This window comes from Prionailurus bengalensis, chromosome D3 (genome assembly GCF_016509475.1).
Source record: "Prionailurus bengalensis isolate Pbe53 chromosome D3, Fcat_Pben_1.1_paternal_pri, whole genome shotgun sequence".
NCBI lineage: Eukaryota > Metazoa > Chordata > Mammalia > Carnivora > Felidae > Prionailurus > Prionailurus bengalensis.
In genome coordinates, this window is record NC_057356.1 from 66,666,225 (window position 1) to 66,686,725 (window position 20,501).

General features: G+C 49.1%; 1 protein-coding gene across 1 annotated transcript in view; it reads right to left on the reverse strand.

The window, feature by feature from the left end:
* The window catches only part of LOXHD1 (lipoxygenase homology PLAT domains 1), a 153,017-nt gene that overhangs the window by 45,137 nt on the left and 87,379 nt on the right, over positions 1-20,501 (reverse strand). The window contains exons 21-25 of the mRNA XM_043557181.1: positions 11,807-11,976; positions 10,819-10,923; positions 8,110-8,238; positions 6,785-6,949; positions 2,662-2,843 (exon numbers count right to left, since the gene is read on the reverse strand). Coding sequence (XP_043413116.1) covers positions 2,662-2,843; positions 6,785-6,949; positions 8,110-8,238; positions 10,819-10,923; positions 11,807-11,976 — 751 coding nt within the window. The remainder of the gene's footprint in view (positions 1-2,661; positions 2,844-6,784; positions 6,950-8,109; positions 8,239-10,818; positions 10,924-11,806; positions 11,977-20,501) is intronic.

Below are 20,501 nucleotides of genomic sequence, written 5' to 3' on the forward strand. Positions count from 1 at the left end.
CAAGGCACTTGACCTTCCAGGCCCCAACTTTCTTCTCTATAAAATGCGGGGAGTAATGTGTTACTCAGCTGAAGGCAGAGGCGTGGGTGGGGTGACCCCTTGAGGTCACTTCCAGGTCTAAGATCACAGCCATGGTTCTGTCACCTCGTCTCTCCTTCCAAGTGACCAGCATGGCACCAGCTGGAGCCTGCGTGACTCGACAAGGGTGCTGCCACTGAGGTTGGTTCTGCTGCCCTGCAGCGCAGCCCCCCACCCTCTCCAGCCAGCTCACTCTCACTTCACCAGAGAAGCGCTATCCCCTGTGATCCCCTGAGGGCCATTCTGATCCCCGAACAAAGATTGGTGACTTCAGGCTGACATTAATGCTCTGGGCATTTTAACAAGGCCTCGTTTTCTCGAAACAGGAGAGACACAGGAGCTGCAGGGGAAATCTGTGGCCACAGGACGTCCACTTAAGGACACTGAGCTGCTAGATGCATTGGGCGGTGAAGATTCCCCTGCCCCTCCCTCTGTCCAGAGGTCTCTTTTCTTCCTTCCCCATTCCATCTCTGAGGTTCCAGATGTGTGGACCTTGGCTTCAATGGTACTTTTGGAACCTTAATCATCCAGCCAGTCAGTCAGGGATGCCACGTCAGGGTGGCCGCCTTAGCTGTGACCCTCAGGGAGCAAGGAGGCCTTCAGGGGAACACGAGCCATGGATGACGGGCCTCAGGAATAGACTCGGAATCAGAAGAAACCCTAACATCCTCCCAAGAGGTGGAAGAGCTAAGCAGAGAAGGTTCTGGAATTGAACTGGAGTCCAAATCTTGCCTCTGCCCTTTGTAAATTATGACGCCCTGAGCGAGTTTCTTATCCTCCCCATGCCAGTTCAGCTGTAAAAAGAGATCATTGTACTAGCAACTCTTGGAATGGAGATGAGGATTCCGTGAACTGATGCACATGAAGGGCTCAGGACAGGGCTGGCACAAGGCAAGTGCTCAATAAATTCTAGTTATTATTGCTATTTTCTCGGCCACTCCCCGAGTCTTAGGACAAAGCCACAGAGAGAGGGAGTGGCTTGCTCATGACTTTTCGTCTGAGCCCAGAGCCAGAACCAGGATGCAGGGCTATGTGCTTACGACCCAGCCCTCTGCGTCCTACCTGAAGACCAGTCTGGACAGAGACACGGAGAAACAGAGACACAAAGCTTTTTCATTTGTTTCCAGACCCTCACACTCCCCCAGCAGCCAGAAAGATTTGAAAAAAAGAAAGAAAAAAACACAGCAACAAACTACTGGCCAACTATAGCTGCCGTTAGTGGGCATTCCATTGATAAAACTCCACGGAAGCCGTGCTGAGGTGTGATCACAGCCCCACCGCTGACGGAGTCAGGGCTGGATGACTCAGTACCACGCCATCTTGGGTGGATGAGCTGCCGCTTCGTGTGGATAAATGAATCAGCCTTGAATTTTCTTTGTTAAGACTCCAAGGTGGCAACCTTCCCACAAGTGCTGACTGCTCCCAGAGAAGGTGGAGAGGGAGCAGGGAGCCCCCCAGGATAGACACTGGCCGGGGAAGGAGGATGGGGCTCTGGATTTTGTTTCCCATCAGAAGGGGCACTTCTCCAAAGGTCCCTGCTACCTGGAGAGTCCAGCCTCGTGAGCCGCTTAGCTCTTCAGAGCTGTCCCCTCCAAGTCTTGCTTCAGCTGGTCTTCTACCTGTCATGTCCCTCTCCTCCTGTCCCTCCCACCAAACCACATGCTGTGTTTATTTCCAGCTCTGGCCCTTGGCCATGATGTTCCCCTTGCTAGGAATGCCTCCCCCTCTTGTCCCTCCTTTGCATTCTCGATCAGTCCCGCATGTGCCTTCATCACCATGGGCTAGTGACCTGCAGGGGCTAAGAGCACATATTTTGAGCCAGTACTCCTGGGTTTGAATCCTGGTTCCATTATACCCTAGCTGTGTGAATTTATGTAAGCTATTCAACTTTCTGTACCTCAGTTTCCCCATCTTTATACAGGGATAATAACAGCACAGAGCTGCTATGAGGCTTAAGTGAGTTAATAGAGATAAAGCCCTGTGACACTGCTCTTACCCACAGGATCAGTTATTCTCTCTTGTTGGCCTTGTGTGGAGGTCTGGGGTTCTCCAGCTGGACTGCAAGCCCCTTGCAGAGAGAGTCTGGGCCTTCCCTTTCTCCTACCTCTCCCACCCAACCTAACACACAGCGGAGAGCACAGGGGAGACGCTGAGCTGAAGTGCACAGGACGCCAAGGTGCTGTGACCGACGCCTACAGTAAACATGGAACAAGCAAACCCCTAGGCCAGAGGGGAGCAGGGGACCACTTGGGATGTCCAGAAGCCAAGCTCTCGACGGATACACATGTGTTATCGCTGGCCCTGGAGGTGGCCCCAGTGGAAATGGGATTGTGCCTCTATTTTCCTCAAGCCCTGTCCACTCACTGTCTCCTTAGATCCTGACACTAGTCTCGGTGGGGCCGGGTGAGGTGCCCGCCCTCCTGGTTATTCCGATGTACTGAGTGAGGCCCAGTGAGGCTGGATGAACTGCCTGGCCCTCTCACCACAGCAGCCCGTTAGGGTGCCTCCTCCCCTCTTCTGGTGCCCCCTGCTTCCCAGCCCCAGCTCCCCCGGCAGCCTCCCGGCATTATGGATCCCAGGCACCTCCATAATGAAGCGGGAGGCTGACTTCCTCTCAAAGAACAGCTTCTGCTCCCTCTTGTTGGTGCACAAGTACTTCTGCTGGGTGCACACTGCATCACAGCCATAGATGACGATGAAGATGTTGGCGTCCGTCCCGGCAGCAAAGACGTCACTCGTGTAGAGGATGATCTCGTAAGGGACAACTGAGGATGGCGGACAGACGGTGAAGTCAGAGGGGAGGTGAGAACAGAAAACAAACATGGACAAGATCAAGTTCTTCATCGGCATCATGGCCCCAGGCCCCGTCACCGGGAGCTGCTGCTCAGGGACGTGGACCTTCATGTGGCTGCTTAGCAACCACAGGTGCAGGGGTGGGGGTGGGGGGAGACAAGTGTCCTGTCACACCTAGTGCCCACAGGCAGCGCCTGTCACCTCAGACCAGGGTCTCTGTGCCTCTCACAACACAGAGCTGGTACAGCAGTTTGGCTGAAAGCACAGAATCTACTCTGACCGTCTGTGTGACCTGGGCAAGTCACAGGAGCCTCAGTTTCCTCTTCTGCAAAGTGTCCATCATGCTCCTTAGCTGTGGACACTATAAACAGGAGGATTATATTTCAGGGGGCAAGGGACCAATCAGCTCAGCAGTCTACAGGGTGAGAATCCTTTCTCTTCTCACCCTCACTTGCTCCACACTGGCTTGCCCTCCTAACCCGTCCATAACGCATCTGGCCCTTGCTGGGTTGGATGTGGGTGGTGGAGGGGGGTGGTGGTGACCTTGTGAACTCCTAAAAGGGAGGTTGACCCATCAGTGTTGTTGGCAAGCAGCTTCCCGATGGGCACCTGCCAGCCTGGCTAGAGGCCAGCACTGCCCAGTGTGTGGGTCACTGGCCCTTCACCTCAGAAACTCTTTGGGTACTTATTAAACACCCAGATTCCCAACCTTTCCTCAGATTCTCTATGGGATGAGTCTACTGATCTAAATATTTAACTCAGACTTTACACTGCAGTTTGAGACCAGTAGTTTAAAAGTGTATGTTGCTAACTACAGACTGAAATCCATTAGCAGGTTATGGAATAAATTTAGTGAGTCATCACCAGTATTTTAAAAAATATATGGAATTGAATAGAATCGAATAAAAAATATCACTGGACATCACACACAGGCTAAAAATTTCTGTGACACTTGTTTCATATGTATATAAAGGTATATACAACTTACTCTAAGTCACAGTAATAAAAAAACATTGGAAACCCAGAGAAACGGTTTAAGTGGAAATCTACCCTATCCTGTGGTCTTGACCTCGAAAGGAATCACATTTAAAAGTCGCCTTCTCACAGGTGGCCCCAACCTTCCCCAAATTTTCTCCAAAGCCAATGAATTTTCTTCTCATTTAGTATGATGGTTACTCTGCTGTAGAACTGTAACACCTGTATTAACGATAACTGCCGTCTGCTGAGTACTTGTCAGGTGCCAGACTCTTTACTAAGCGTTCTACCTTCCTCATCCCCTACAACCTTGACAATGACCTCCGGAGGAGATATCATTGTACTTTATTTTATAGATGGGGAAAACAAGGCTCATACAGGTAAAGTAACTTGCCCCAGATCATATGGCTGGTCAGAAGTAGAGCTCCAGTGTGAGCCCAGGCTTGTCTGACCCCTAAATCCTGTGTGGTCAACCTCTAAGGGTGCTGTTGTCGTGAATTGGAGGCGAATATTGCTCACTACCTACAAGTCACAGGGCCTATGGCCTACGGGGGTGATCGCCATTCCCACAATGGCCTGAACCGGGCCCTCACCAAGGTTAAGGGAAACAGGCCATCAGGCAGTAATAGAGGCAACTTCCTCTGAGGTCTCTTGGGTGTCTCCCTGGTCTAAGGCCAGGAGGAACTGAACTTTCCTGAGACTCTCTGGCAGCAGGAGAAGCCCTAAAAATATCTGGGCAGGAACAGCCCACCCTTCAGCCCTCATGCCTAGGCCTGAGCTCAGATTTGCTTCCTGATTTCTAGTTCTGCCTCTGCCATCGAGGAGCTGTGTGTCCTTGGGCAAATGGATATACTTCTCTGGGTCCTTTTCTTTGTCTGTGAAATGAGAGGGTTTGACATAGAATCTGTGGTTTTCAGATTATTTAACTGAATTTAATTTTCAGTGGAGAACTTCTGTGGAGTTCTGAAAAATACATTTAGGACAAGGGGCGCCTGGATGACTCGGTTAAGCATCCAACTTCAGCTCAGGTCATGATCTCACAGCTTGTGAGTTTGGGCTCCGTGTAGAGAGAGCTCTGTGCTGACAGCTCAGAGCCTGGAGCCTGCTTGGGATTCTGCGTCTCCCTGGCTCTCTGCCCCTCCCCCGCTCATGCTCTGTTTCTCAAAAAATAAACGTTAAAAATTAAAAAAAAAAAACATTTGGGAAGAATGCTCTGAAAAAAACTTGACTTTTTAAAGCTGAGGAGTAGATCTGGATGGCACGAATTGGGGAGCTGTTCCCTCTCACCCTTTCCCTTCCTGCACCAGCTGCCCTGAGACACCCGCTTCGATACCAGCAATCCCCAGAACACAGGCTTCAGCCTTAACAGGACTCTGACGTTCAGGGCTCCATGCTACGTGGAGCCTGTAAATTCAGACCATCACAATGGTCCACTTCCTAATTGCCCCATCTCTACTGTGTGGGCAGCACATTTCAGTCGGCCAGGAGGCAGTGCCATCTTGCTGTGTTCTTTTGGTTTCACGTGTATTGGGCAGCCTTGATGAACTGCCAAATCTAGTTCTAAGCCTTCCAGGCCCCTGAGATTGACAACTGGGCACCACTCCTGGGACTGCAGCTCCTCATCCCTGGGAGCTCCCTGGCTTTGAGCCCTCAAGACCTTTCCCAAACAAGGAAATAGGTTCTGAGCAGCAGACCCTCCTCTCTGGGCACTTACCTGGGGAGAGGGGCACTTTGAAGCTGCCTCCACAGCTCTCTAGTCAGAAAGGCAAGTCTCTCCTGTGCTGTGTGTGTGTGTGCGCGCGTGTGTGTGTGTGTGTCTGTGTGTGTGTGTGAACTGAGTCTAAGACAAAGGGCAAATGGGCTTGCTTTAGTATGAGGCTAGAGCTGAATGTATTCAAGGTCAGGCCATACAAATTCAGGCCTGTCCTAGGGCACGAAGGGAGAAACAGCTACTTCTGTCTTAAAGTGTGTCACCCAGTATGCTGCCAGCTCTATGTACATCTGTCAGGTCAGTGTGTCTGTCCTAGACTGCAGGCGGCTCCTGGGGGCAGTGTCTACATCCAGGGTTTGCTTTGTATATGCAGAGATTTTACTAGAGGGAAATGTCACTTTGTTTCAGGCTTTGGACCAGAAAATATCTTGATGGATCGGGTCATTTCCAGTTTAATTGCTTTAGGCAAAAAAAAAAAAAAAAAAAAAGTCATCACTGAATCATATCATGTAATTATGAGCTGTTTGGGGGAAATCTTTTGGTATAGCTAATTATTTGGTTAGAAAAAAAATTATATTCTCTGGGTTTGGTTCTGATTTTAGCACATTTAAACAGATTTTTATAGTTTGGTTGATTTCAGTTTGGTTCTCAGTACCTAGTATGTCTTACATGTAAATGAACGTTTAATCCATACTTTCTGATGACACTGTAAAGGAAGTGTCAAAACTTCACCAAATTGTTCCCTTTCCTCCCCTGCTTTAGCTGGTGAGAGGCCTACATTTATCATCTTTTCAAGTCTCCACCTTCCACTCCCAATCAGGATAAAATTTTACAGCGGTGATTTCTTGGTCATGTTACTGACTGGAATGAACACCGGTGATGGGGCCCATATGACTTCTCACAGTTAGACTTTTGTCTTTCTTCCCTTTTGGGTCTTATGACCATGTTGTATTATTATCTCTATTTTGCAGATGAGGAAACAGCCCCAGAGAGGCCAGGCTCTCTGCCTGTTGTCACCAGCTGGTTTGGGGTAGAGGTGGGACTAAATTCTCTATTTCCTTACCGTGAATCCAGAGCACTGCCCACAGCCCACGCAAGGCCCAGGGAACTGGGGAGAGGAGGTACACCTGGCCTGGGGTCGGGGCTGGAGGAGGGGTTGGAGCCAAGACGGGGTAGTGGGCGATGGGGTCTGGGAGGAGGGTCAGCCATGCCGTGCACAGTTCTTACATGGCGTGTACAGCCTCGTCTGAAGCTCCGCGTGGAAGAGGTCCCTGACGATGGCACCGTCGTCTTCATTCTTCGCCAGCCAGCGGCCACAGGGGAATGTCATGCACTTTCCAAGAGAGGGGGCATCCACCTCTACCCAGTCTACAAACCAGCCTGGAGCCTTGCCTGCAGAGAAGGAGACACGGAACCCACCACCGAGCTCTACACAGATGGTTTACTGTGGGTGACCTCAGCCACTCCAGACACGCTTCCCTGCCCGTGGCTGACGTCTACAGCTGCACCCGTGCCCACGCCGTTCCTTTCCCTGATAGCATTGCTAAATGACTCCTGTTGAAATGTGCACCCAGCTGAAGCTGGGTCACACTCCAGGCTGCTGTCGGGGAAATTAACAAGAGCAAAGGAGCCTGGGGAAGAGGTGACAGGAGGTGACGGCAAGCACACTGTCCAGGGTGGAAGGCACTCTAAAAAGGGAGCTCAGAGATGCCAGAGAGAACTCGTATTAATGGGGATTTTGTCATTTCACCCAGCGACAAGGATGACACTGTGAGCTCTCTGGCCTTTGGTCCTGGAGGATTCCAGGAGGGTCATTCCTGCCAGTTTGTGGTGCATGAAGGAAAGGGAAGTGTGTGAAGGACTGAGGGTCTTCCCTGGAAAAATGAGCGATCAGGTTTAAAGAAGGAAGTAGGAGCTGAGCAGAGAACCCGTCTCTCCATCCCAGGGGCTGGGAAGGTGGCCTCCTTCCCTAGCCTTAAAATACTTAAAGACCAAGAACACACGTCCTACTTCACTAAGAGAACAAACTTTGTCTGGCTGTAGTGTCAGTGGCTTCTGGGAAGAACGGACTAGATCCATGGTTCTCAAAGTGGAGTCCCCAGACCAGCAGCCTCATGTGTGCAAAGCAGAAATGCTCCAGTCCCACCCCAGACCTACTGAATCAACACCTGCGTGGATGAGGCCCAGAAACCTATGTTTAACAACCCCCCGAGGTGGTTCTGTTAAGCAACAGAAGCTGTCAGGAGCTCCTGGTTCTCAGGTCAGAGAACCACTGAGCTATACTGGGGATTCTCAAAGGTGGGTGCACAGTGAAACCACGGAGAGTAGGGGTTTTGGGAAGTCACTGGTGTCCAGGCCCCAGCCCAGGCCAACGAGACCAGAATATTCTGCGTGCAGCTAGGGTTCCACTGGGTTGAAGGGTTTGAGGAAGTTGTGTCATCATGGAAGGCAGATGACATTCAAGTTTCTTGCGTATTCTTTCCCAGACCCACAGGGACCTGTGTGTGGGCCTTATATTCTTAGCAGAAAACAGAGGGGGAGGGAAGCCAGACCTGTGTTGTCATGGCCAATCCTGACTTTCCACAGATCTCCCAGGTCCAGCGTCTCCACGGTGAAGATTTCGATGCTGTCCCTCTCAAACTTGTCACTGTTGGTCTTGGAGGATTTCAGGAGGGTCATTCCTGTCAACCAAATGGCCCCCATATGACTGGCTGAACCTGAGACCTTTAAACCGAGCCAGACTACCCCTTTGGGTCCCTCCTCATAATGACCAAATTTTTCTAGCTCTCATAAAATTTAGAGCATGCAATTACTATCCACCGGGAACCTTTGCACATTTAACAATTTGGGGTGTGTGTGTGTGTGTGTGTGTGTCTTTTTAGTGAGCTTTGTAATTAGCCTTCAAGGTGTGTATTTTTATTTCCAGTTTGTATCTAAAGAAAAGGAGGCACACCACGAGGTGAAGTACCATATTCAAGACCATCCAGGAGAAAGTGGTGGGGTCCTAAGTCAGTTGACTGTGCCTCCACATCCCCCACGTTTTTCTACATGCGGAGGAAGCCAGGGACAAAACCAGCCTCCCCGTGCTCCCTGGGGTCTCAGCCTTGAACAGAAGAAGAAAGCTGGCAGGAGTCACGGAGAAGAGACCAGTCACTGTTTGGACTGGGAGGCCCTTCACTGTGGTCTTGAAAGGTAAACGGAGTGATGCCTCCAGCAAGAGTACAAGAAATGGCAAAAAAGTTTCAGGAAGGCCTGGAGAAAGAATGACCATAGGATCAGGCACCATTACTTAAGGAGAGGACGCTGAAGGGAAGAGGATGCATATGGCTTCCAAACACTTCTGAGGTAGTAGACAGAGGAATGAAGACGGGAGAGGGGACAGGGGGCTCTCTGCCCCCTGGTGTACAGGAGAACCGGCTTAGAAGCTTTAGGAAGAATCTCTAAAGGAACCAACGTTTACAATCCAGGTAGACAAGTCACGTCACATGGAGATTTTTAAGAAAAAGGGAATATGCCTTCCTCCAACAGCACTAGTTGCATGCAATCTGTCAGGACACAGAATCCGAAGCAGGCTCCAGGCTCCGAGCTGTCAGCACAGAGCCCGATGTGGGGCTCGAACTCATGAACTGCGAGATCATAACCTGAGCTGAAGTTGGACACTCAACCTACTGAGCCACCCAGGAGCCCCAAAACGGATACAGATTTAAACATAAGACCTGAAACTGTAAAACTCCTAGAAGAAAACATAGGAGAAAAGCTTTGTGACGTTGGTCTTGGTAATGATTTCATGGATACGACACCAAAAGCACAGGCAACAAAAACTAAAATAAACAAGTGGAGGAAGCGTCTGGGTGGCTCAGTCGGTTAAGGGTCTGACATCAGCTCAGGTCATGATCTCAGAGTTCATGAGTTCGAGCCTCGTGTCCGGCTCTGGGCTGACAGCTTGGAGCCTGGAGCCTGCTTTGGATTCTGTGTCTCCCTTTCTCTGCCCCTCCTCTGCTCATACCAACCCCCCTTTCAAGAATAAACAAACATTAAAAATTAAAAAAAAATAAACAAGGAGGATTGCATCAAACTAAAAAGTTTCTGCACAGCAAAGGAAACGATCAATAGAATGAAAAGGCAACCTACAGCATGGGAAAGAATATTTGCAAACCATATATCTGATAAGGGGTTCATTGCCATAATATCCTACAACTCAATAATAAAAAGGTAATAACCCAATTAAAAAATGGGCTAAGGACGTAAACAGACATTTCTCCAAAGAAGACATACAAATGGCCAACAGTATATGAATGAAATGCTCATTGTCACTAAGCATCAGGGAAATGCAAATCAGAACCACAACGAGATCTCACCACACACCTGACAGGGTGGCTGCCACCAAAAATGAAGACAACAACTGTCGGTGAGGATGTGAAGGAATTGGAACACTCGTACATAGTTGGTGGGAATGCAAAATGGCGTCGTTGCTATGGAAAACAGTACGAAAGTTCCTTAAACAATTAAAAATAGAACTACCATATGACCCACCAATCCCACTTCTGGGTATATATCCAAAAGAACTGAAATCAGGATCTTGAAAAGATATTAGCCCTCCCATTTCACTGCAGCACTATTCACAATAGCTGAGATGTGGGGAAAAAACCCCTAAATGTCCATTAACTGATGAAAAGATAGAAAAAAATGTTGATATATATACATACAATGGACCACTCTTTGGCCTTAAAAAAGAAGGAAATTCTCCAATCTACAACAATGCGGATGGTCCCTGAGGACATTACACTGAGTGAAATAAGCCGGACACAGAAGGACAGATATAGCATGATTCCACTTATACCAAGTATCCAAAATAGCCAAATTCATAAAATCAAAGGCTGGAATGGTGGTTCCCAGGAGCTGGGGAGAGGAGAGGATGGGGAGTTATTAAGCAACAAGCGTACTTTCAGGTGAGTAAGATTAATGAGCTCCAGAGGCCTGCCATACAGTCCATACCTACAGTCGACAGAGATGCATTATCCATTTCAAATTTGAGAGGACAGAGCACATGTTAAGTGCTCTTAATAAATAAAATAAAATAATAAAATAAATAAAACAATAAAATAAAGTAAAACAACACAGGGGAATTCTTCAATTATTTTCTTTGAAGAGAGAAAAACAGAGGCATGACCAGGATTTCCTTGGAAAGTTCTGCTGAGTCTCCTAGTCTCCCCGGGGAGGAATGTGGGTGAGTCTCGCTCGGCCCCATGCTGCGTTCTTACCAGTGTTGTCTTGCGTGCCAAAGAGCGTGATGAAGACGTTGGCATCTGTGCCTGCGTTCTTCTTGTCCCCAGTCTTTACGGTCACTGAGAATGTGGTAGATTTGTCTGCAGGGAGAGGAGTGTGGAGAAGTGAGTGGTAGACTGCCCCTCTTGTGGAGGGAGGAGGGAGAAAACGTACTGAGTACATTTCTACATGCGTGGTGACCATTTCTAGGAATCCCTTTACTTGTAGCATGTGTTGTTCTGCAGTTGCCTGTAGTCTGGAAACTTCCTCAAGGCAGAGATGAGGTCTCCCCGCCTCCAGCTCACATAGGAATCTCTCAATTAATAGAGTTGTAGGATGTTTAGGGGAGACTTGGGGTGACTGAGAGTCGGAGGCTCATCAGCCAGGAGCCTGGTCTGAGTTCTCCACTGGGAAATTTTAGGGATGTAAGTTTCAAGGAAGGGAAGCATCCTAGAATTCTTCAAAGTTCATTCTTTCCCTTGACAAAAATGTATTGAGGGCTTATGGTGTGCCTGGAGGGGAGAACACAGAACTAAATCGGAGCAGGCTACAACCTATTCTAGCCTAGTCTAGTCTAGTCTTATTCTATTCTACTCTACTCTACCCTACCTATTCTTATTCTATTCTATTCTATTCTATTCTATTCTATTCTTTCTATTCTATTCTATTCTATTCTATTCTATTCTATTCTATTCCGTTCCGTTCTATATTCCATTCTATTCCATTCCATTCCATCTCATCCTGTCCTATTTCATTCCACTCCATTCCTGACCATAGCTCCATGCCTAGTCATGTACTTTATACCCAGCCTTATGCTAGGCATGTGGGAATATGTCTCCTCACCTCCCCATTCTGGCCATGGAGGGATAAGGGCAGTACAGACACACTGCCAGAGGAGGGGGTGCTCAGAACCCACAGGGGAAGGGAACATGGAGACCGAGGGAGGGAGGCTGGAGGGAAGAAACCAGCTCTAGTTTAGGAAACCTTTCTGCTCCAGGGCCAGGTTGTCAAGGGGGTTGTTGTCACCACCTCCCCCGGCCCCCTCATCCTCGCTCGGGGGCAGCACATAGGACTCATCCACTGGCAACAGCTCCCGGGACAGCTGGCCATCATCCTCCTCCACTGCCAGCCAGCGCTGGCATGGAAAGTAGTACCTGTAGGAAGGGGAATGAGGAGAGTTTAGGAACGTCTCTTAGGAAAGGTTTCATTAAAGAGCAGTCCTGGGCTGCAAAATGACAGGCCCTCAGAGGCCCCAACACTCCCCTATCTGCCCCCCATCCAAAAGCATGGCCCTCCCATCCTACCCAGCCTGGGGGTCACCCTATGAGAGTCACTTGCCCTATGGAGCAGAAAACAAACATGGGGACACAGTTTCAAGACCCCCCCATTGCAAATGGCTGCGTAAGAGTTGCCTGGAGCATATTAAACCTTCACTCAGGGTCATATTGGAGGTATCTAGAAGAAGTGCTTCCAGGGACTGTGCCAGCCTTTTCTAGAATTAACCTGGTAGCCAAAGCCACTTTAGCAGAGAGTATTGTGCATAGTAGGTGTTCAATACCTAAGGGTTGAGTAAATGGATTTTAATGGAATGATACCCAATTATGCTTCTGGAAGATACAGAAAGTGTGGCTAAGGAATGGCATAGCACACAGCTGGCACCATGTAGGGAAGGGAGGTCCACGTTAGACTCCTCAGTGTAGAGGCTGAGCCCAGCTAAAATGAAGACACCTAAACAAAACAAAGGGGGGTCCAGGGATGATGGAGGTAGCAACATGATCTAATTAAGGACTCGCCTCTGGAGCCAGACTGGGTTGGAATCCTGGCTCTGCCACTTATAGTCATGAGACCTTGAGCCAGTTTCTTTACCTCTCTGTGTTAGGGTTGCCAGATTTAGCCAACAGAATCACAGGGCTCCTAGTTAAATTTGAGTTTTCGATAAGCAATGAATAGCGTTTTAGCGTAAGTATATCCTACCCAATATTTGGGACATACTTATACTAAAACATTACTCACTGCTTCTCTGGAATTCAAATTGAACTGGCCATTCTGTATTTTACCTGGCAACCCTACTTTGTGCTTCAGTTTGCCATTCTGTAAAATGAAGATCATATTGCTTATGTCAAAGTTGTTATGAGGTTTACGTGGGTTAAATGTTTTAAAGAGCTTATAAAAATGCCTGGCTCTCGGTAAGAATTTGCTAGTACTATTGCTGTTGTTACTCTTATTGTACTTCCCTGTTTCTCCCCTGCCCATGCCTGGGGTCTCTGGAGCTTGTGGCCTGGACAGCTGGCCTTGGGCCCCCAAGCTCCCAGAACAACTCAGAAAGTTGGTGGATGCAGCCCATGTCTAAACTGGGGCCATTCTACCCAATCTCCACCCCTTCCTGCCAGACTGGATGCTTAAGATGCATTCAGGGACTGATCAGAGTCCCTGAGGAGAGAAGGAAGTCCCTCCTGGAGAGGAGGGAGCAGTGTAGGCTGGGGGTCTCATCCCTGTCAGAGCCCCACATTCCTCTAGAGACGGTATTGCCTCCTAGGGCCAACACTTTAGAGAGGCAGAACCTCAGCCCACACACGGGCTCACACGGGGTGCAGAGGGGCAATTCTGTGTTCATGGACACGGATTCAAAGTGTGGGAGGAGCTCGATCAAGGGCAATATAGATTAAATTGCCTTTAAATTAGGGTTTAAGGGAAAAATGTATATTGTTCCACTTTCTAGTCTTTAAGTTATGAATGGGAAAGTTACATTTTTTATTCAACCAATTAACTTATGAATAATAGGCTTTGGCTCTTAATTATGGCCAATTAAAGGAGCCACAGAAATAAAGAAAGGAGTGGGGTTGCGGCAGAGGCGGAGACAAGGAGAGTGGGAAGCTGGAGCAGAACAAGGACAGAGGGAGAGAGAGACACAAAGAAAGAGTGGGCGACTTATCCCAGGAGAGAGAAACAAGTCAGCCAGACGGAAGGGGTAAGGCCCAAGCCCGCCCACACCTGCTGAGCATGTGCCTACTTGGGAAGCAGAGGCTGGCTTTCATGGAGCGACTTCTCCAGTGTCCCCAAGATACTTGTACTGGGACATTAAAGCCCCTCGGCATGCCCAGAGTGGCAGCATCTCTTCCCATCTCTTTTCTCAGATCCATCCCCCTGGAGGGCAGAACTAGAGCAGGGGCTGGGACTGGCCTGAGTGCTGGGCCTTCAGCCTCTAGCCCCATGATGCCAACAAGCACCCACAGAAGGTTTAGCAGAGGATTCCCCTTCCCCTTCCCCTTCCCCCCCTTCCCCTTCCCCCCCTTCCCCTTCTTCCCCTTCCCCTTCCCCTTTCCCTTCCCCTTCCTCCCACAGCAGTAAGTCCTGCTCAAGCAGGTCTCTGGGTACCGGGGACGGAAATTGCCAGGGATTCTGAAGGAGCAAAGGAGAAGAGTGGCGAGTAGGTGCGCTGGCCAGGTGTGGCCACCGCCCTGCTTAAACAAGGCCACTGGAAGGAAAGGGAGGGCTTGGGTGAGCAGGAGGTTTAAACTGATTATTGGAGCAAATCTTAAGTTTCACTCAAAAGTAAAAACTGAGGGGCGCCTGGGTGGTTCGGTTGGTTAAGCAGTTAAGTGTAAGACTTCAGCTCAGGTCATGATCTCATGGGTCATGAGTTCAAGCTCCGCGTTGGGCTCTGTGCTGACAGCTCAGAGCCTGGAGCCCACTTTGGATTCTGGGTCTCCCTCTCTCTGCCCCCCTCTCCCCCCCATGCTCTGTCTCTCTCTCCTTCAAAAATAAATAAGCTTTTTTTTTTTTTTTTTAAGTAAAAACTAAGGGGCACCTGGGTGGCTCAGTTGGTTGGGTGTCCAACTTTGGCTCAGGTCATGGTCTCACGGTTTGTGAGTTTGAGCCCCGCGTCAGGCTCTGTGCTGACAGCTCAGAGCCTGGAGCCTGCTTCAGATTCTGTGTCTCCGCCTCTCTTTGCCCCTCCCATGCTCATGCTCTGTCTCTCTCTGTCTCTCAATAATAAATAAACATTAAAAAAAATTTTTTTAACTAAAAAAAGTAAAAACTGAGAAGACAGAAAAACTAATGTTGTAAAATGTATGTCATTTGGTATGGCCTTCCGCATTTTGTGCACAAGTGCTGGACCACACCAGGTGTAAGTCAACAGGTGATACTGGTGGGATGACATGGCCACAAGAGCATGACTCTGGAACTCAGGAATTCAGGGTTTGTGTTTCTACTCTTCCCCTATAAAGCTACATGGCCCCAGGCCCTGAGTTCCACCACTACAAAGGCTGGATAAAATCATCTGCGAGGTCTTTTGTGTCTCAACATTCCAAGGGCCCTGAAAGAGTGTGGGGTTCCAGAGAACATCTTGTCAGATGAAACTCCAGAGGAAGAAGTCCAACAAGCTTTCTGTTCAACTCTCACTGAAAAGCCCACCCAACAGCATCTGTCTTTAATGAGGATCTAATGACACCCTCAAGCCACCAATCAGAATGGGAATCTCTATCTTCGGGCGGAAAACACATAGAGAAAGCAAAATATATCAGGCTGAATATGGGCAAAACTTGGGACACTAAATATATTCCTAACTTTTGCGGCATTTGCCTCTTCCTCTTTGAACTTGAGTGTATTAGATTTTAATGCAGGTCAAAAAAGCAGCTAACCTCTTAAAGGAGGAAGGAAGACATGACACAACCTCACTTCCTCAACAAGTCAAGAGCTATGGAAAAGAGGGAGAAAGCAGAGCCCGATGAGTCAACGACTTAACAAAGATGTGCTAGTTGAAAACAATGTACCCCTCCTGCCAAATCCCACCATTTCTGTCATGTGTTCTGAAATCCAAACATCCGAGGTTCATAGCTTTGGATGTTAGGAGGACTTTGAAGTTTTAAGTCCTTGCTAATATGATTAGAATCTCTGGGCTGTAAGGAATCTTTAAGTCAGTGGGTGATTTGTCACACCTCTTTCCACTATAAGAATGACCGTGGAAACATGTGTTGAGGAAAACGTCCCATCAGCCTGGGTCGCTGAGCGATCACATTGAGCAGAGTCCCCCGATGCCCTGTCCTGGACATGCAGTGTGAGCAGGAAATAAGCTTCTATTGTGTTAGGACACGACATTTTAGGGCCATTTGCTACTCAGCACAACCTAGACTATTCTGACTGGTACGACTGGAGATATAAATTGTGGGCACTATTCTCAAATAAATGGTCACGGAAGTGATGAGGATGGAAGAGTTTGCCCAGAGAGCATAAATCTGTCTGTGTCCCCCATTAGGCAAACTAACCCCCTGAGCTCGGGATCTTCTTGCTTGTTGCCATGTTCACAGTCCCTACATACACCGGCAGCCATAAGTATCCACAGCACTGGAAGGCACTATCTCCTATCAAGGTGAAATGTTCTCATTTCCTCCTTCAAATTCTTGCAATAACTCTAAGTTTCTTAACCGGCCACTATCCTTTCCTTGAAGATGTATTTTTTCTTTCTTTTTTTTTTTTTTTCAACATTCCCCTTAGAACGTGCTACTTAAAGCCAACCCAAGGCTCCAGGAATTATCTGAGCAGAGGAGAGGGGGTGGGAACAGCCTCTCTGCATTCCAAATACGGCTACCAATACAAAATCAATCTGACACTTTTTTTAACTTTTTTTTTTTTCAGAGTGGCGAAGGAGTGGGGCTTCCCAGGCTAGAGGAGGCTGGAGGAAGCCACAGATAAATTTCCCCAGCTTCACCATCTTCTTACTAGCCCAAAGGACCAGAGAGGTCCTTTCTTGAGGGAATGTGAGCCTGTGTGCAGAGCCCCAGTCCACCCACGAGGGACCTCAGACCCCAGGACCACCCACTCAAAGCCACCCTTGGCTGCAAACCACCGTTCAAAAGCCTTTTCTGAATCATCTTGACTGCCTCCTGCCAGCTTGGGACTCCTACAAAGGACCTCAAGCACTCCCTACTTGAAGAGAAAGAATGCTCTCCTTTTTTGGCAATTTGCATTGTGGATCAATCCACCTCTGCCCTTCCCCTCCCACCGGCCCTTCCTCCAGGTATTTCCAGTCAGGCTCGGCTGCTCTCCAGAACCGGCAGCCTTGGAGGCCGAAGGGACTGGGCATGGCCCCGCTGCCACCCTGCTGAGCGCTAGCCTTGTCGGGGCATCAGAGCCCTGAGCCACTCTGAATCCTGCTTGGGTGACTTCAGTGTGGTAGCAGGGGCTCCGGAGATCACATCCTCTTTAATCTCTCTGCCCCCAGGCCAACATCTCTCATGAGTGCCTCCCTGCTCCTTCTCTGTCTTCCTACCTCAGCCTCAGAAGGCTCTCTGGGAAGGGCACCTTGGTGGCTCAGTCGGTTAAGCGTCCCACTTCTGCTCAGGTCATGATCTTGTGGTTCACGAGTTCGAGCCCCATGTCAGACCCTGTGCTGACAGCTCAGAGCCTGGGGCCTGCTTCAGATTCTGTGTCTCCCTCTCGCTCTGCCTACCCCCCTGCCTCCTCTCTCAAAAAAAAAAAAAAAAATTAAGAAGCAGGCTTTCTGGAAAAGCTGGCCACCTAGGAACCTCTGGCTGTGGAGCCGCACCCCCCACCCCGGCCTCCCTTCCCAAAGTTCTTGTCCTGTTCCCTTCATGCACGAGTTGGACAGAATTACCCACCACCTGCCCGTTCATGCCCCTCTTGCCCCTCGGCTCCCACATCACACAGTTCAGCCGCTTTAGTGCCCTTTGTTCCAAACACCAAACATCACGGTTTGTGAAGGCCCATCTGAAATGTCACCTCGGACAGAGGAGCACCCTGACCCCCTCCTCACCCCCCAGTCCCTGAGCCCCATTTGGGGGGTGCCGCCCTGAGACAGCGGCCCCCTTGCTCTGCCTTTCCTGCTGCCCAAGGAGTTCCTTCATAATCCCGCTCATGCCCATTCCTTCCTAGCTATGCAGCCACTTTTAGATGCCAACTGACTGGGTTCTTACTGCCACGCTGCTACCTTTTGCCGGGTGCCAGGCCCGGCCCTGGCCCTTACACGGGTTATCTTAATGCTGTGTGGGAGTTTTATCATCCCGTTTCATGGATGGAAGAACTGAGGCTCAGAGGGCTTAAGTGACTTTCCCAAGGCCACACAAGTAAAGAAAGGAAGAGACAGGAAATGAACCTAAAACATCTGCCTCCTAGACCATCACAGTTTTCTGTTCTTCAGGGGCAGAGTCGGAACGAGCCGCTTGACTCTCCGCACTTAGATGGCATGTGTTTGCTGGATGAATGAATGAGTCAACACGGCAAATGTGGTTTGTATTCATTAGTTGATTTAGTAAGTATTTATGGCAACCCTGTTGTGCACCAGGCCCTCTTCTAGGTGCTGGAGAGGACGCTGCAGGGAACAAGACAGGTGAAATCGTTACCTTAGGCAGGGACCTTATATTCAGTTGTGGGGAAAGGAACAATGATGAAATACTGCAGTCGATTGTAGGTCAAACATTAGTGACGTGCAGAAAAAGAAACAAAGGAAGAGAAATAAAAGGTCCAGGGTGGGAGGCTTGCTGAGCAGATGACTGTTGAGCAGAGACCTTACTCAGAGAAAGCATGAGTAAGCCACTAGGGGAAGGAGGACCAGGGAGAAGGGAGAGCACATGCAAAGGCCCTTGGCTGTTGGGCTCAAGGAACAGCAAGGAGTGAGCAGGAGGGAGACCAGGACCAAGAGTTAAGGAGGGGGTGTGGGGCAGGCCACTGGAAGTGCTCTGGCTCTCACCTGGGGGTGAATGGGAGCCTCTGCAGGTTGTTGAGCAGAGGAGGAACACACCCCTGACACAGGAGGGGCCAGGGTGCAGCAGAGGGACCAGGCAAGAGCCTCCGACCAGGGCTGGTGAAGATGGGGAGGTGGACCCTGACTCACACCAACAAGACAGGATGATGAGGGTGGGGGAGGTGATGAGGGGGCCAGGAGTGGGGGAGGGAAGGAAAAGAGAAAGGGAGGGAAGAAAGGGGATGGGGAACGAGAGGATACCATTCACGAGAGCGATAAAAATAGAAAATATTTAGGCATAAACTTAGTACGACCGTAGAAAATTGTAAAGCATCACTGGGATACCAGAAGGAACAATTGGATAAATGGAAATGCGCTCCTGGGGCAGCACTTAATATTCTAAATACACAATTCTCCACACATACGATTAATGGCATAACCATCAACATTCCAACGGGATTTTTTTTCTTCAAATCACTTAATGTCTTGATTTGAAAAGGCAAGAAAAGCTAATATTTTTAAAGAATAATGAAAAAGGACAAGTACTGACAGATATTAAAATAGATTATAAGGCTACAATAATTTACAAATTGTTGGGCTGGCCCAGAAATGTCAAATCAATGGAACAGAGTTAACTGACCCTAACGGAGCTCTAAGGGGAAGCCAGGGATATTTGGTCTGTTCCTGTCCTTCTGTTTTTGCCACTACTTTATCCTTTTCCAGCTTAAATGCCTTAGATTTTCAGAACATCTTGAGAAGTAAGCTGGGCTGACATCATTAAGCCTATTTATCAGAAGAGTGAATGAAAGCCCATTCATTAGCACTTAGTTCTAGAACAGAGCACTTAGTTCAGGGTGACCTGGCAAGTTTCTGAGAGAGGACTACCACAGCTCAGGACCCTGGTTCCCGGCCACAGCGTTGTCCCACTGCCCTTCTCTGCCGTCACAATGACCTCACGGAAAGCCAGGACACCAGGCCATGTGAGAGGTGTGCTTTGATGTCCCCATCTGAGGCAGTCTCTTGGGCTGGTGGGGCGGGGTGGAGGTGGGAGATGGGGTGAGCCTCCGCACCCCTTGCCCTGCACAGAGAGTAGCCCAAGAAGAGGGCTTGCTCTAAGAGACACCAGACTGCAGACCAAGAAGTTAAGTCAACGTATGTTTGTTTATTGGGTGCCCGCTACATTCTGGACACTGGCGGGCACTCAGCAGCCCTACAACACACTCAGGATCTTGCCTGCCTTCCTCTCTGTCTCCCCCTGCACCTCTCCATCACACCTCCAGCCTTTTTTCATGTCTATTGCTCCATGGCCCCTTTTGCTCAAGAGGCAATGGGGCCTAATGATGGAGACGCACCAGACTCATCATTGATGGTCTGGAGTTCTGACCTTGGCTCTGGCATGAATGGGCTCTGGGGGTGTGGCGGCTTCACCTCCTTGGGGCATGGTTCCTTCACCTGTCAGGAGGATAATATGCCTTCCTCAACCTAGCTCCTGGTGGTAGCTGGGAATCCTGAGCAGGGGCCAGCAAACTATGGCCTGTGGGCCCAATGTGGCCCACTCACCTGTTTATGTACATCCCACAAACTAAGCATGAATTTTACATTGTCTTAAGTTTATTTATTTTGAGAGGCAGAGGGAGAGAGAGAATCCCAAGCAGGCTCCACCCTGTCAGCACAGAGCCTATTGTGGGGCACAAACCCACGAACCTCGAGATCACAACCTGAGCCAAAACCAAGAGTCAGACGCTTAATCAACAGCCACACAGGTACCCCTGAATTTTACATTTTTAAAATGGCTGAAAAAAAGAAAATCTAAGGAACACTGTTATTTTGTGACATGTGAAAATGACATGAAATTCAAGTTTCAGTGTTCACGAATAAAGTTTTATTGGAACACGGCCACATCCACCAAGTATCACCTATGGCTGCTTCCCTGCTGCAAAGTCAAACAGATCAATTATGACAGAGACCAAATGGCCC